This window comes from Panulirus ornatus, chromosome 19 (genome assembly GCF_036320965.1).
Source record: "Panulirus ornatus isolate Po-2019 chromosome 19, ASM3632096v1, whole genome shotgun sequence".
Lineage (NCBI taxonomy): Eukaryota > Metazoa > Arthropoda > Malacostraca > Decapoda > Palinuridae > Panulirus > Panulirus ornatus.
In genome coordinates this window covers 18,235,210-18,252,331 of record NC_092242.1, presented here as the reverse complement: position 1 = coordinate 18,252,331, position 17,122 = coordinate 18,235,210, and the positions used below count along the sequence as shown (strand labels likewise).

General features: G+C 41.7%; 1 protein-coding gene across 3 annotated transcripts in view; it reads right to left on the bottom strand.

The window, feature by feature from the left end:
• Positions 1-17,122, bottom strand: part of Synj (synaptojanin) — a 267,928-nt gene that overhangs the window by 111,870 nt on the left and 138,936 nt on the right. For all 3 annotated transcript variants that reach the window (XM_071673715.1, XM_071673717.1, XM_071673718.1), the window contains one exon: positions 8,319-8,479. In XM_071673715.1, coding sequence (XP_071529816.1) covers positions 8,319-8,479 — 161 coding nt within the window. The remainder of the gene's footprint in view (positions 1-8,318; positions 8,480-17,122) is intronic.

The following is a 17,122-nucleotide window of genomic DNA, read 5'->3' as shown; positions in this document are numbered from 1 at the left end:
TGCTCCCAGAACCTTTATCCCATCCCCCACCTTGTGACTCACTTTCCCTTCCATGGTTGCCTCCGCTGTTAAATCCACTCCCAGATATCTAAAACGCTTCACTTCCTCCAGTTTTTCTCGATTCAAACTTACCTCCAAATTGACTTGTCCCTCAACCCTACTATACCAAATAACCTTGCTCTTATTCACATTTACTCTCAGCTTTTTTATTTCACACACTTTACCAAACTCAGTCACGAGCTTCTGCAGTTTCTCACCCAAATCAGCCACCAGCACTGTATCATCAGCAAACAACAACTGACTCACTTCCCAAGCCCTCTGATCCACAACAGACTGCATACTTGCCTCTCTCTCCAAAACTCTTGCATTCACCTCCCTAACAACCCCATCCATATACAAATTAAACAACCATGGAGACATCACGCACCCCTGCCACAAACCGACATTCACTGGGAACCAATCACTTTCCTCTCTTCCTACTCGTACACATGCCTTACATCCTCGATAAAAACTTTTCACTGCCTCTAGCAACTTACCTCCACACCATATACTCGTAATACCTTCCACAAAGCATCTCTAACAACTCTAACATATGTCTTCTCCAGATCCATAAATGCTACATACAAATCCATTTGTTCTAAGTATTTCTCACATATATTCTTCAAAGCAAACAACTGATCCACACCTCCTCTACCACTTCTGAAACCACACTGCTCTTCCTCAATATGACGCTCTGTAAATGTCTTTACCCTCTCAAACAATACCCTCCCACATAATTTCCCAGGGACACTCAACAAACTTATACCTATGTAATTTGGACACTCACCTTTATCCCCATTGCCTTTGTACACCGGCACTATGCATGCATTCCGCCAATCCTCAGGTACTTCACCATTTATATACATATATGTATATGTGGGGAGTGAAGGAGGAATGGGATGTATTCAGGGGAGCAGTGAGGGCTTGCGCAAAAGATGCTTGTGGCATGAGAAGCGTGGGAGGTGGGTTGATTAGAAAGGGTAGTGAGTGGTGGGATGAAGAAGTAAGATTATTAGTGAAAGAGAAGAGAGAGGCATTTGGACGATTTTTGCAGGGAAATGACGCAAATGAGTGGGAGATGTATAAAAGAAAGAGGCAGGAGGTCAAGAGAAAGGTGCAAGAGGTGAAAAAGAGGTCAAATGAGAGTTGGGGTGAGAGAGTATCATTAAATCTTAGGGGGAATAAAAAGATGTTTTGGAAGGAGGTAAACAAAGTGCGTAACACAAGGGAGCAAATGGGAACTTCAGTGAAGGGGGCTAATGGGGAGGTGATAACAACTAGTGGTGATGTAAGGAGGAGATGGAGTGAGTATTTTGAAGGTTTGTTGAATGTGTTTGATGATAGAGTGGCAGATATAGGGTGCTTTGGTTGAGGTGGTGTGCAAAGTGAGAGGGTTAGGGAAAATAATTTGGTAAACAGAGAAGAAGCAGTAAAAGCTTTGTGGAAGATGAAAGCCAGCAAGGCAGCGGGTTTGGATGATACTGCAGTAGAATTTATCAAAAAAGGGGGTGACTGTATTGTTAACTGGTTGGTAAGGTTATTTAATGTATGTATGTCTCATGGTGAGTAGCCTGAGGATTGGCAGAATGCTTGCATAGTGCCATTGTACAAAGGCAAAGGGGATAAAAGTGAGTGCTCAAATTACAGAGGTATAAGTTTGTTGAGTATTCCTGGTAAATTATATGGGAGGGTATTGATTGAGAGGGTGAAGGCATGTACAGAGCATCAGATTGGGGAAGAGAAGTGTGGTTTCAGAAGTGGTAGAGTATGTGTGGATCAGGTGTTTCCTTTGAAGAATGTACTTGAGAAATACTTAGAAAAGCAAATGGATTTGTATGTATCATTTATGGATCTGGAGAAGGCATATGATAGAGTTGATAGAGATGCTCTGTGGAAGGTATTAAGGACATATGGTGTGGAAGGTATTAAGGATATATGGTGAGGGAGGCAAGTTGTTAGAAGCAATGAAAAGTTTTTATCGAGGATGTAAGGCATGTGTACATGTAGGAAGAGAGGAAAGTGATTGGTTCTCAGTGAATGTAGGTTTGCGGCAGGGGTGTATGATGTCTCCATGGTTGTTTAATTTGTTTATGGATGGGGTTGTTAGGGAGGTGAATGCAAGAGTTTTGGAAAGAGGGGCAAGTATGAAGTCTGTTGAGGATGAGAGAGCTTGGGAAGTGAGTCAGTTGTTGTTCGCTGATACAGCACTGGTGGCTGATTCAGGTGAGAAACTGCAGAAGCTGGTGACTGAGTTTGGTAAAGTGTGTGAAAGAAGAAAGCTGAGAGTAAATGTGAATAAGAGCAAGGTTATTAGGTACAGTAGGGTTGAGGGACAAGTCAATTGAGTGGTAAGTTTGAATGGAGAAAAGCTGGAGGAAGTGAAGTGTTTTAGATATCTGGGAGTGGATTTGGCAGCAGATGGAACCATGAAAGCAGAAGTGAACCATAGGGTGGGGGAGGGGGTGAAATTTCTGGGAGCATTGAAGAATGTGTGGAAGTTGAGAACATTATCTCGGAAAGCAAAAATGGGTATGTTTGAAGGAATAGCGGTTCCAACAATGTTATATGGTTGCGAGGCATGGGCTATAGATAGAGTTGTGCATAGGAGGGTAGATGTGCTGGAAATGAGATGTTTGAGGACAATATGTGGTGTGAGATGGTTTGATCAAGCTAAGTAACAATAGGGTAAGAGAGATGTGTGGTAATAAAAAGTGTGGTCGAGAGAGCAGAAGAGGGTGTTTTGAAATGGTTTGGTCACATGGAGAGAATGAGTGAGGAAAGACTGGCCAAGAGGATATATGTGTCAGAGGTGGAGGGAACGAGGAGAAGTGGGAGACCAAATTGGAGGTGGAAAGATGAAGTGAAAAAGATTTTGAGTGATTGGGACCTGAACATGCAAGAGGGTGAAAGGTGTGCAAGGAATAGAGTGAACTGGAACAATGTGGTATACTGGGGTCAACGTGCTATTAATGGATTGAACCAGGGCATGTGAATCATCTGGGGTAAACCATGGAAAGTTCTGTGGGGCCTGGATGTGGAAAGGGAGCTGTGGTTTCGGTGCATTATTACATGGCAGCTAGAGACTGAGTGTGAACGAATGTGGCCTTTCTTGTCTTTTCCTAGCGCTACCTTGCGTACATTTAGGTTTAGGTTACATCAGGTTTAGATAAGTGTAACGATGAAGTTCATTGTATCACGTCAAGCGTAACTAAGTGTCACAAGAAAGAGATCTCCTGGCTTGAAATCTTATCTGGAATATTGACTTATGTTCAGTGCTAACGTACTGTTTCATGCTTGATTTATGTGCCTATCTTTGTACACTTGAATTCTTTCATTATAAGTAGATTTAATGTAATGCTGGTCTTTAATTCAATCCCATAACTTTATTATTGTGCTATCCCATTGTGAAACAACAAATCTATAACGCCCTTGCAAGACAAGGGTCAGTAGTATTTGTAACAGATATGTTACTGGCGACCTGGCCTGAATAAGTATTGAGTTTGTAACAATACGTTGAGATGTATAGGTATGTATATTTGCGTGTGTGGACGTGTATGTATATACATGTGTATGTGGGTGGGTTGGGCCATTTCTTTCGTCTGTTTCCTTGCACCACCTCGCTAACGCGGGAGACAGCGAGAAAGCAAAATAAATAAATAAATAAATAATAAAATAAAATGTATATGTATATACATGTAGATGTGTATATGTACATATATGGGTATAACAGTGGATGTATTTAATGAAAGAGTGACAGATATAAGGTGTTTTGGTCGAGGTGGTGTACGAAGTGAGAGGGTCAGGGAGAATGGTTTTGTAAAGAGAGAAGAGGTAGTAAAATCTTTGCGGAAGATGAAAGCCAGCAAGGCAGCGGGCTTGGATGGTATTGCAGTGAAATTTATTAAAAAAAAGGGGGTGACTGTGTTGTTCACTGGTTAGCAAGGATATTCAATGTATGTATGGGTCATGATGAAGTGCCTGAGGATTGGTGGAGTGCATGCATAGTGCCATAGTACAAAGGCAAAGGGATAAAGGTGAGTGTTCAAATTACAGAAGTATAAGTTTGTTGAGTATCCCTTGGAAATATTATGGGAGGGTATTGACTGAGAGGGTAAAGGGATGTATAGAGCATCAGATTGGGGAAGAGCAGTGTGGTTTCATAAGTGGTAGAGGATATGTGGATCAGTTGTTTGCTTTAAATAGTGTATGTGAGAAATACTTAGAAAAACAGATGGATTTGTATGTAGCATTCATGGATCTGGAGAATGCTTTGTGGAAGGTATTAAGAGTATATGGTGTGGGAGGTAAGTTGCTAGAAGCAGTGAAAAGTTTTTATCAAGGATGTAAGGCATGTGTACGAGTAGGAAGAGAGGAAAGTGATTGGTTCTCAGTGAATGTTGGTTTGCGGCAGGGGTGCATGATATCTCCATGGTTGTTTAATTTGTTTATGGATGGGGTTGTTGGGGAGGTGAATACAAAAGTTTTGGAGAGAGGGGCAAGTATGCAGTCTGTTGAAGACGAGAGGGCTTGAGAAGTGAGTCAGTTGTTGTTCGCTGATGATACAACGCTGGTGGCTGATTCAGGTGAGAAACTGCAGAAGCTGGTGACTGAGTATGGTAAAGTGTATGAGAGAAGAAAGATGAGTAAATGTGAATAAGAGCAAGGTTATTAGGTTCAGTAGAGTTGGGGGGGAAGTTAATTGGGAGGTAAGTTTGAATGGAGAAAAACTGGAGGAAGTGAAGTGTTTCAGATATGTGGGAGTGGATTTGGCAGCGGATGGAACCATGGAAGCGGAAGTGTGTCACAGGATGGGGGAGGTGGTGAAGATTCTGGGAGCGTTGAAAAATATGTGGAAGGTGAAAATATTATCTCGGAGCAAAAATGGGTATGCTTAAAGGAATAGTGGTTCCAACAATGTTATAGGGTTGTGAGGCATGGGATATAGATAGGAATGTGTGGAGGAGGGTGGATGTGTTGGAAATGAAATGTTTGAGAACAATATGTGGTGTGAGGTTGTTTGATCGAGCAAGTAATAAAAGGGTAAGAGAGATGTGTGGTTATAAAAAGATGGTGTATTGAAATGGATTGGTCACATGGAGAGACTGAGTGAGGAAAGATTGACAAAGAGGATATATGTGTCAAAGGTGGAGGGAACGAGAAGTGGGAGACCAAACTGCAGGTGGAAGGATGGAATGAAAAAGATTTTGAGCCTTCGGGGACTGAACACATAGGAGGGTGAAAGGCATGCAAGAAACAGAGTGAACTAAAATGACGTGGTATACCAGGGTCGTTGTGCTGTCAATGGATTGAACCAGGGCATGTGAAGTGTCTGGGGTAAACCATGGAAAGTTTTGCGGGGCCTGGATGTGGAAAGGGAGCAGTGGTTACGGTGCATTACACATGACAGCTAGAGACCGAGTGTGAACGAATGTGGCCTTGTTGTCTTTTCCTAGCACTACCTCGCGCGCGTGCATGGAGGGAAGGGTGGTGCCATTTCATGCGTAGCGGAGTGGCGATGGCAATGGATGAAGGCAGCAAGTTTGGAAATGTACGTGTATATATGTATATGTCTGTGTATGTATATGTATGTATACATTGAAATGTATAGGTATGTATATGTATGTGCGTGGGCATTTATGTATATACATGTGTATGTGGGTGGGTTAGGCCACTCTTTTGTCAGTTTCCTTGTGCTACCTCACTAACATGGGAGACACTGACTAAGTATAATGAATATAAATTATAAATATGAGCGGATGTGTCTTTCATCATCTGTTTCCTGGCGCTACCTCACTAACACGGAAAATGGCAACTTGTGAGTCATAGAAGACCACTAAAAGGGGTGGAAGCAGGAGGCTGGAAATCCTCCCATCCTGTTTCACTTTTCCAAAAGAAGGAACAAAGAAGGGGGCCAAGTCAACATTTTTTCCAAGGATCAGTCATCTGTTTTTGATGCCATCACACAGTGGAAAATGGTTAATTTGTATGAAAAAAAAATTTATTTTATTTATATATATTATACTTTGTTGCTGTCTCCTGCGTTAGCTAGGTAGTGCAAGGAAACAGACGAAAGAATGGCCTAACCCACCCACATACACATGTATATACATACACATCCACACACACACATATACATACCTATACACCTAAACATATACATATATATACACACACACACATACATATATACACATGTACATAATTCATACTGTCTGCCCTTATTCATTCTCATCGCCATCCCACCACACATGATATGACAACCCCCTCCCCCGCATGTGCGCGAGGTAGCGCTAGGAAAAGACAACAAAGGCCACATTCATTCACACTCAAGTCTCTAGCTGTCATGTATAATGCACCGAAACCACAGCTCACTTTCCACATCCAGGCCTCACAAAATTTTCCATGGTTTACCCCAGACGCTTCACATGCCCTGGTTCAATCCACTGACAGCACATCAACCCTGGTATACCACATCGTTCCAATTCACTCTATTCCTTGCACGCCTTTCACCCTCCTGCATGTTCTGGCCTCGATCACTCAAAATCTTTTTCACTCCATCTTTCCACCTCCAATTTGGCCTCCCACTTCTCCTCGTTCCCTCTACCTCTGACACATATATCCTCTTTGTCAATCTTTCATCTCTCATTCTCGCCATGTGACCAAACCATTTCAAAACACCCTCTTCTGCTCTCTCAACCACACTCTTTTTACTATCACACATCTCTCTTACCCTTTCATTACTTACTTGATCAAACCACCTCACACCACAAATTGTCCTCAAACATCTCATTTCCAGCATATCCACCCTCCTCCGCACAACTCTATCTATAGCCCACGCCTCACAACCATATAACATTGTTGGAACCACTATTCCTTCAAACATACCCATTTTTGCTTTCTAAGATAACGTTCTCGACTTCTACTACACATTTTTCAATGCTCCCAGAACTTTAGCCCCCCCTCCCCCACCCTATGATTCATTTCTGCTTCCATGGTTCCATCCGCTGCCAAATCCACTCCCACATATCTAAAACACTTCACTTCCTCCAGTTTTTCTCCATTCAAACTTACCTCCCAATTGACTTGACCCTCAACCCTACTGTACCTAATAACCTTGCTCTTATTCACATTTACTCTTAACTTTCTTCTTTCACACACTTTACCAAACTCAGTCACCACCTTCTGCAGTTTCTCACCCAAATCAGCCACCAGTGCTGTATCATCAGTGAACAACTAACTCACTTCCCAAGCTCCCTCATCCATAACAAACTGCATACTTGCCCCTCTTTCCAAAACTCTTGCATTCACCCCCCTAACAACCCCATCCATAAACAAATTAAACAACCATGGAGACATGGTGTATACATAATCCTTTGTTCCATACACTCACAGACATAGTTAGGCTATACAATATGTTAACTACTGTATTACTGTAAATTTTCATTACTTGGTGTTCAAACAAGTGCACAAATTCATAAACCATAGTGTATGCTCTGTGAACACGCCTGTATATCTGCCACCCTGACTGTGTACATGTGCCTCTCTTATGTGCTTTTCCACAGCATGGAAATATCTAGGACACTTTGATCTTACGCTGTTTAAGATTACTTAACTGGTTCTATCATGAACTACTGGTTCCTGTTCTATTATATCCATAGTACTTTTAATTTGTATTTTCAGCCAAATGGTTGCCCAAATTCCATAAACTGTTATTTACTTATCTAATTATATTACACACACACATACACCTCCAACCAACAACAACCTAACCAATTCATATACATCTCATTCTCCCTAAAAAGCACTAAACATTCTATTGTTAAACATCAGTGGTATACAAAATGGACTACACATATGGTGGAGAACAAATCATACACATACACAAAGACATTCCCTTCAACAGCAATCTATATCACCTGAGACAGCTCATGTGAAAATGATGACAGACTAAACAAAAAAATCCACCCACTTCCTATCCCCAAAGATATACAAGTTTCCCCACCCATCTACAAGGTATACATTCCTTAAAAACTTTATGAAAAGCAGAATCATGAATGGTAAGACCTAACATTAGGTAAAGGCGATTACAAACAAAGGGTGGCAGAATGAATCCCTACTCTTCTGTAACTTCTATATGTGGCAGCATTGATTTTACATATATCCTAGTTCACTTGATAATCAATTCTGCACAAGGTAACACCCCTAAAACCTAAGTTAGCATGTAAATCCTAATTCAAATCATTTCAAAAATGGATATTAGCTACATAACATAGCATTACCTTCTGTAGTTCTTTTCCCCATGATGCAGCATTTTCAGACCACTGAGTATTTTGCACGATGTTTGTGGCATTCAGGTCCACAATTTCTTCGAAACCAATTGCAAATACGTCTGGAGCTCTAGTGTCTCTATCCTCATCCTCAGGAGTAGTATCCACAAGAGCTGAAATAAAAAGAAAATGACTTTTACTCAGTATACTAAAATCTCACCACTTTGGACTTCAATAATTCAAATCTTGGATATCTGAATCAAATTAAAAAAATATCATAATCCTAAGCAACTTCCTGGTGTATCTTGATTGTCCTTCAGTAATTGCAAGCTAAATGCCTGAAACTGTGATCCATGTATGATGCATTCATCCATGGCAAGTCTTACGGAACTGTATGGGTCAGACTTAAATCTTGTCCCTACACTGCCTCCATATTGTGCAGTTGTTTGCATAGTTTTGCAACACTTTTCATTCTTTCAAGCAAGGTTTGGTACCCTAATGAATTCAGAATGGCATTCAAAGATAAGGGCAACTCTATGGCAGACTAAAGAGGTAATTATCAGTGTCTACAATAGAAATTGAAATGCATTGGTAACATCTCTGATGAGTGTGGGTGAAGTAAAACTTAAAACAAACAAAATACAAAATGAAAAGATTCGATTCAGAGCAAACTGTTGGCCCTTGCTTTCATTCAAGCAAAAGAAAATGGACCGCAGGTGCTATGGAAAGAAACTCTTGTTGTTGGGGTTGAAAGTATTTAGCAGCCACAAAGTTCATCTTAACTCCTCAGGCTGGTCCCCTTGCCCTACATTAAGAATTTAGGGATTTTCAATTTGATCAAAAGAATTTTCTCAGTAAACGTGAGCAAATGAGGTCTTTTCTTTACCTACTCCTGGCACTACCTCACTTACACAAAAAACAATGAAAAAGTATTTAAGAAAAAAAGAATGAAGTATTTGAAAAATATTCATAATATAAGAGACCCATGTTAGAGTACATCTAGGCCACTAACATCCTTCAGAGAATGTTAAAATGTTTGGATTGCTTCATCAGCATAGATCTCTAAAAGTAATCATAAGGTGTAAATACATATGTATATAAATGTAAATTTTTTAAATATAAGTAAATATGAGTAAATAACAGCCATATCTAGAGAGGCAAGTGTTTTGGGAGCAGCTGAATGAGTGTGTTAGTGGTTTTGATGCACGAGACCGGGTCATAGTGATGGGTGATTTGAATGCAAAGGTGAGTAATGTGGCAGTTGAGGGAATAATTGGTATACATGGGGTGTTCGGTGTTGTAAATGGAAATGGTGAAGAGCTTGTAGATTTATGTGCTGAAAAAGGACTGATGATTGGGAATACTTGGTTTAAAAAGCGAGATATACATAAGTATACTTATGTAAGTAGGAGAGATGGCCAGAGAGCGTTATTGGATTACGTGTTAATTGACAGGCGTGCGAAAGAGAGACTTTTGGATGTTAATGTGCTGAGAGGTGCAACTGGAGGGATGTCTGATCATTATCTTGTGGAGGCTAAGGTGAAGATTTGTATGGGTTTTCAGAAAAGAAGAGTGAATGTTGGGGTGAAGAGGGTGGTGAGAGTAAGTGAGCTTGAGAAGGAGACCTGTGTGAGGAAGTACCAGGAGAGACTGAGTACAGAATGGAAAAAGGTGAGAACAATGGAAGTAAGGGGAGTGGGGGAGGAATGGGATGTATTTAGGGAATCAGTGATGGATTGCGCAAAAGATGCTTGTGGCATGAGAAGAGTGGGAGGTGGGTTGATTAGAAAGGGTAGTGAGTGGTGGGATGAAGAAGTAAGAGTGTTAGTGAAAGAGAAGAGAGAGGCATTTGGACGATTTTTGCAGGGAAAAAATGCAATTGAGTGGGAGATGTATAAAAGAAAGAGACAGGAGGTCAAGAGAAAGGTGCAAGAGGTGAAAAAAAGGGCAAATGAGAGTTGGGGTGAGAGAGTATCATTAAATTTTAGGGAGAATAAAAAGATGTTCTGGAAGGAGGTAAATAAAGTGCGTAAGACAAGGGAGCAAATGGGAACTTCGGTGAAGAGCGCAAGTGGGGAGGTGATAACAAGTAGTGGTGATGTGAGAAGGAGATGGAGTGAGTATTTTGAAGGTTTGTTGAATGTGTTTGATGATAGAGTGGCAGATATAGGGTGTTTTGGTCGAGGTGGTGTGCAAAGTGAGAGGGTCAGGGAAAATGATTTGGTAAACAGAGAAGAGGTAGTGAAAGCTTTGCGGAAGATGAAAGCCGGCAAGGCAGCAGGTTTGGATGGTATTGCAGTGGAATTTATTAAAAAAGGGGGTGACTGTATTGTTGACTGGTTGGTAAGGTTATTTAATGTATGTATGACTCATGGTGAGGTGCCTAAGGATTGGCAGAATGCGTGCATAGTGCCATTGTACAAAGGCAAAGGGGATAAGAGTGAGTGCTCAAATTACAGAGGTATAAGTTTGTTGAGTATTCCTGGTAAATTATATGGGAGGGTATTGATTGAGAGGGTGAAGGCATGTACAGAGCATCAGATTGGGGAAGAGCAGTGTGGTTTCAGAAGTGGTAGAGGATGTGTGGATCAGGTGTTTGCTTTGAAGAATGTATGTGAGAAATACTTAGAAAAGCAAATGGATTTGTATGTAGCATTTATGGATCTGGAGAAGGCATATGATAGAGTTGATAGAGATGCTCTGTGGAAGGTATTAAGAATATATGGTGTGGGAGGAAAGTTGTTAGAAGCAGTGAAAAGTTTTTATCGAGGATGTAAGGCATGCATACGTGTAGGATGAGAGGAAAGTGATTGGTTCTCAGTGAATGTAGGTTTGCGGCAGGGGTGTGTGATGTCCCCATGGTTGTTTAATTTGTTTATGGATGGGGTTGTTAGGGAGGTAAATGCAAGAGTTTTGGAAAGAGGGGCAAGTATGAAGTCTGTTGGGGATGAGAGAGCTTGGGAAGTGAGTCAGTTGTTGTTCGCTGATGATACAGCGCTGGTGGCTGATTCATGTGAGAAACTGCAGAAGCTGGTGACTGAGTTTGGAAAAGTGTGTGGAAGAAGAAAGTTAAGAGTAAATGTGAATAAGAGCAAGGTTATTAGGTACAGTAGGGTTGAGGGTTAAGTCAATTGGGAGGTGAGTTTGAATGGAGAAAAACTGGAGGAAGTGAAGTGTTTTAGATATCTGGGAGTGGATCTGGCAGCAGATGGAACCATGGAAGCGGAAGTGGATCATAGGGTGGGGGAGGGGGCGAAAATCCTGGGGGCCTTGAAGAATGTGTGGAAGTCGAGAACATTATCTCGGAAAGCAAAAATGGGTATGTTTGAAGGAATAGTGGTCCCAACAATGTTGTATGGTTGCGAGGCGTGGGCTATGGATAGAGTTGTGCGCAGGAGGATGGATGTGCTGGAAATGAGATGTTTGAGGACAATGTGTGGTGTGAGGTGGTTTGATCGAGTGAGTAACGTAAGGGTAAGAGAGATGTGTGGAAATAAAAAGAGCGTGGTTGAGAGAGCAGAAGAGGGTGTTTTGAAGTGGTTTGGGCACATGGAGAGGATGAGTGAGGAAAGATTGACCAAGAGGATATATGTGTCGGAAGTGGAGGGAACAAGGAGAAGAGGGAGACCAAATTGGAGGTGGAAAGATGGAGTGAAAAAGATTTTGTGTGATCGGGGCCTGAACATGCAGGAGGGTGAAAGGAGGGCAAGGAATAGAGTGAATTGGAGCGATGTGGTATACCGGGGTTGACGTGCTGTCAGTGGATTGAAGCAGGGCATGTGAAGCGTCTGGGGTAAACCATGGAAGGCTGTGTGGGTGTGTATATTTGCGTGTGTGGACGTATGTATATACATGTGTATGGGGGGGGGGGGTTGGGCCATTTCTTTCGTCTGTTTCCTTGCGCTACCTCGCAAACGCAGGAGACAGCGACAAAGTATAATAAAAAAAAAAATCTAGAGATAACTTATATCAGTGAACAGGCATCACCACCACTGATGAGAGAATTTAGGACTCATTATGCCACAGCCATTTATGTTATGTTAGTCCACTTGTCTGTACATATTCTTCATATATACATGCATTTCATTCATAATCAGTGATGAATTTCATCAATGAATTTGTTCACAGAGCTTATCTCTCTACTTATCCTCTATCCTCCTCCACCCTCCACTGGTAAACCCTCTGGGAAATTTTTGCATCAGAGGGCAATAACACAGCCATATAGGTTATGTTGATTCACTTGTTTATACATATGAATTACCTTCAAATGATTTCTCTCATAAAAATATGAAAAAAATGAACTCTTTGTTTTCATTCAAAGTGCAAGAAAAATTTGTATGTCACTTGTTTAAGGGTTAATAATGTGCCAAAAGTTTTTCCAATAACATTCATTATATATTTATTATACTTAACGGCCATCTCCCGCATCAGCGAGGTATCACAAGGAAACAAACGAGGAATGGCCCAACCCACCCAAATACACATGTACATACATAAACGCCCACACACACATATACATACATATACATTTCAATGTATACATACATATAAATACACAGACATATACATATATACACATGTACACTCCATACTTGCTGCCTTCATCCATTCCCATCGCCACCCTGCAACACACAAAATAGCATCCCCCCCCCCCCCCCCCCCCCCCCCCAGCAAGGCAGCTCCAGGAACAGACAAAAAAGGCCACATTCATTCACACTCAGTCTCTACCTGTCATGTCTAATGCACCTAAACCATGGCTCCCTTTCCACATCCAGGCCCCACAAAACTTTCCATGGTTTACCCCAAAATCTTCACATTCCCTGGTTCAATCCACTGACAGCACATTGACCCCGGTATATCACATAGTTCCAATTCACTCTATTCCTTGCACGCCTTTCACCCTCCTGTAAGTTCAGGCCCCGATCACTCAAAATCTTTTTCACTCTATCCTTCCACCTCCAATTTGGTCTTCTGCCTCTCCTTCTTCCCTCCACCTCTGACACATAAATCCTTTTTGTCAAGCTTTCTTCACTCATTCTCTCCATGTGTCCAAACCATTTCAACACACCCTCTTCTGCTTTCTCAACCACACTCTTTTTATTACCACACATCTCTCAAACCACCTCACACTACATATTGTCATCAAAGATCTCATTTCCAACACATCCACCCTCCTCCACACAACCCTATCAATAGTCCATGCTTTGCAACCATATAACATTGTTGGGACTACTATTCCTTCAAACATATCCATTTTTGCTCTCCGAGATAACGTTCCCACCTTCCACACATTATTCAACACTCCCACAACTTACGCCCCTTCCCCCACCCTGTGACTCACTTCCACTTCCATGGTTCCATCTGCTGCTAAGTCCACTCCCAGATATCTAAAACACTTCACTTCCTCCAGTTTTTCTCCATTCAAACTTACCTCCTAGTTAGCTTGTCCCTAAACCCTACTGAACCTAATACCCTTGCCTCTTAATTACATTTACTCTTAGCTTTCTTCTTTCACACACTTTACCAAACTCAGTCACCAGCTTCTACAGTTTCTCACCCAAATCAGCCACCAGTGCTGTTTCATCAGCGAACAACAACTGACTCACTTCCTAAGCCCTCTCATCCACAACAGACTGCATTCTTGCCTCTCTGTCAAAACTCTTGCATTCACCTCGCTAACCACCCCATCCATAAACAAATTAAACCATGGTGAAATCACGCACCCCTGCCGCAAACAGACATTCATTGGGAACCAATCACTTTCCTCTCTTTCTAGTCATACACATACCTTACATCCTTTGTAAAAACTTTTCACTACTTTTCGCAACTTACCTTGCACACCATATCACATGCCTTCTTCAGATCCATAAATGTTACATACAAATCCATCTGTTTTTCTAAGTATTTCTCACATACATTCTTCAAAACAAACACCTGATCTACACATCCTTCCACTTCCGACACCACACTGCTCTTCCCCAATCTGATGCTCTGTACATGCCTTTACCCTCTCGGTCAATACCCTCCCATATAATTTCCAAGGAATACTCAAAAACTTATGCCTCTGTAGTTTGAACACTCACCTTTATGCCCTTTCCCTTTGTACAATGGCACTATGCATGCATTCCACCAATCCTCAGGCACTTCACCATGATCCATACCAACATCAAATATCCTTACCAACCAATCAACAACACAGACCCTCTTTTTTTTATAAATTCCACTGCAATATCATCCAAACCCACCGTCTTGCTGGCTTTCAACTTCCATAAAGCTTTCACTACCTCTTCTCTGTTCACAAAACCATTCTTCCCTGACCCTATAACTTCGCACACCACCCCGACCAAAGCACCCTACATCCGCCACTCTATCATCAAACACATTCAACTAACCTTCAAAATATTCACTCCATCTCTTTCTCATTTCATCATGACTTGTCATTACCTCCCCATTTGCCCCTTTCACTAATAAACTTGTTATCAACACTTCCAGCACTACCAAGGTCCAGCTTATGCCAGATAAAGTTTTTCCTGCATCCACATATAAAGGAATATCAACAACAACATTATCATACAGCCCCTATACTATTGTACATATGCAGCTTCATGGATGCAATCCACTCAGGAGCACAGAAATGAATGATCCCTCTAGGGAAGGAAGGTCCTTGACAAAGCTGCACATCTTTCTATCAACCGATGATGATACACCCTTCCCAAAGCTGACTTCTCGCTCATTAGACATACACCAGACAGACCTTTTGAAATACCATTCATGATGTCTCTGGAGAGAGGCAAAGTGCCAAGGGAATGGAAAAGGCCAAATATTATACCCATCTATAAGAAAAGGGACTGGGAAGAGGCAATGAACTACAGATTGGTTTCCTTGATGAGTGTGGACTGTACTCACCTATCTATATCTCTGATGCCCATTCCCTCCATGAACTCCCATCAAGGGGGTGGCCAAGACAAAGGAATCTCCACTTACCCTAGTCCTTACATGCCTCCCTAATATACACTATTCCATTCACTCTTCTCCCTCATATACTCTTCAACTTTATATCCCCAAGTAACAGGTGGCCTTCCTCTCACACCAACCCCTTTAGTCATACTACCATACTATCATATACTTTTCTTGTAAAGTCCCCATCATGCATTGTTTCCACAGGCCCACAGCACCTAAAAATATTACATTTCATCCACTCTACCACTCCATAATTCATGCCCTTTACATTTTCTGCAATACCAAATCTCTCATATACCACCTCATAACTTTCTTTATTCTATCAAATCATACCACATGATCCTCAAAGTAATGTGTTCCCACAGCCTGGATTCTTGACCTCTGTGACTCGTTCCATGTCCATGTTTCAACTTTGTAGGTCAGGTTTGGGAGGACTACACTCTCCATTAATCCTTAATTCATATTCATGCTTATACCTCTTTATTTTTAATTACTATATTTTGTCGCTGTTTCCCGCGTTAGCAAAGTAGCGCAAGGAAACAGATGAAAGAATGACCCAACCCACCCACATACACATGTATACACATACACGCACACACACACAAATATACATATCTATATATTCCAATGTATACATACATATACATACACAGACATATACATAAATACACATGTACAAATTCATACTTTGTCCTCACCCATTTCCGTCGCCACCCCACCACAAATGAAACAGCACCCCCCTCCCCCCACATGGGCACAAGGTAGCACTAGGAAAAGACAGCAAAGGCCACATTCGTTCACACTCAGTCTTTAGCTGTCATGTGTAATGTACCGAAACCACAGCTCCCTTTCCACATCAAGGCCCCACAAAACTTTCAATGGTTTACCCCAGATGCTTCACATGCCCTGCTTCAATCCACTGACAGTATGTCGACCCCGGTATACCACATCGTTCCAATTCACTCTATTCCTTGCATGCATTTCACCCTCCTGCATGTTCAGGCCCCGATCACTCAAAATCTTTTTCACTCCATCCTTCCACTTTCCAATTTGGTCTCCTACTTCTCCTCGTTCCCTCCACCTCTGATACAGATATCCTCTTTGTCAATCTTTCCTCACTCATTCTCTCAGTGTGACCAAGCCATTTCAATACACCCTCTTCTGCTCTCTCAACAATCTTTTTATTAATGCACATCTCTCTTCCTCTTTCATTACTTACTCAATCAAACCACCTCACATAACATATTGTCCTCAAACATCTCATTTCCAACACATCCACCCTCATCAGCACAACCCTATCTATAGCCCATGCCTCACAACCAAATCACATTGTTGGAACCACTATTCCTTCAAACATACCCATTTTTGCTTTGCGAGATAATGTTCTCGACTTCCACACATTCTTCAACGCTCTCACAACCTTCACCCCCACACCCTGTGACTCACTTCCGCTTCCATGATTCCATCCACTGTTAAATCCACTCCCAGATATCTAAAACACTTCATTTCCTCCAGTTTTCCTCCATTCAAACTTACCTCCCAGTTGACTTGTCCCTCAATCCTACTGAACCTAAAAACCTTACTCTTATTCACATTTCCTCCAATTTTCCTCCATTCAAACTTACCTCCCAGTTGACTTGTCCCTCAATCCTACTGAACCTAAAAACCTTACTCTTATTCACATTTACTCTCAGTTTTCTTCTTTCACACACTTTACCATACTCAGTCACCAGCTTCTGCAGTTTCTCACCCGAATCAGCCACCAGTGCTGTATCATCAGCGAACAACAAGTGACTCACTTCCCAAGCCCTCTCATCTTCAACAGACTGCATACTTGCCCCTCTCTCCAAAACTCT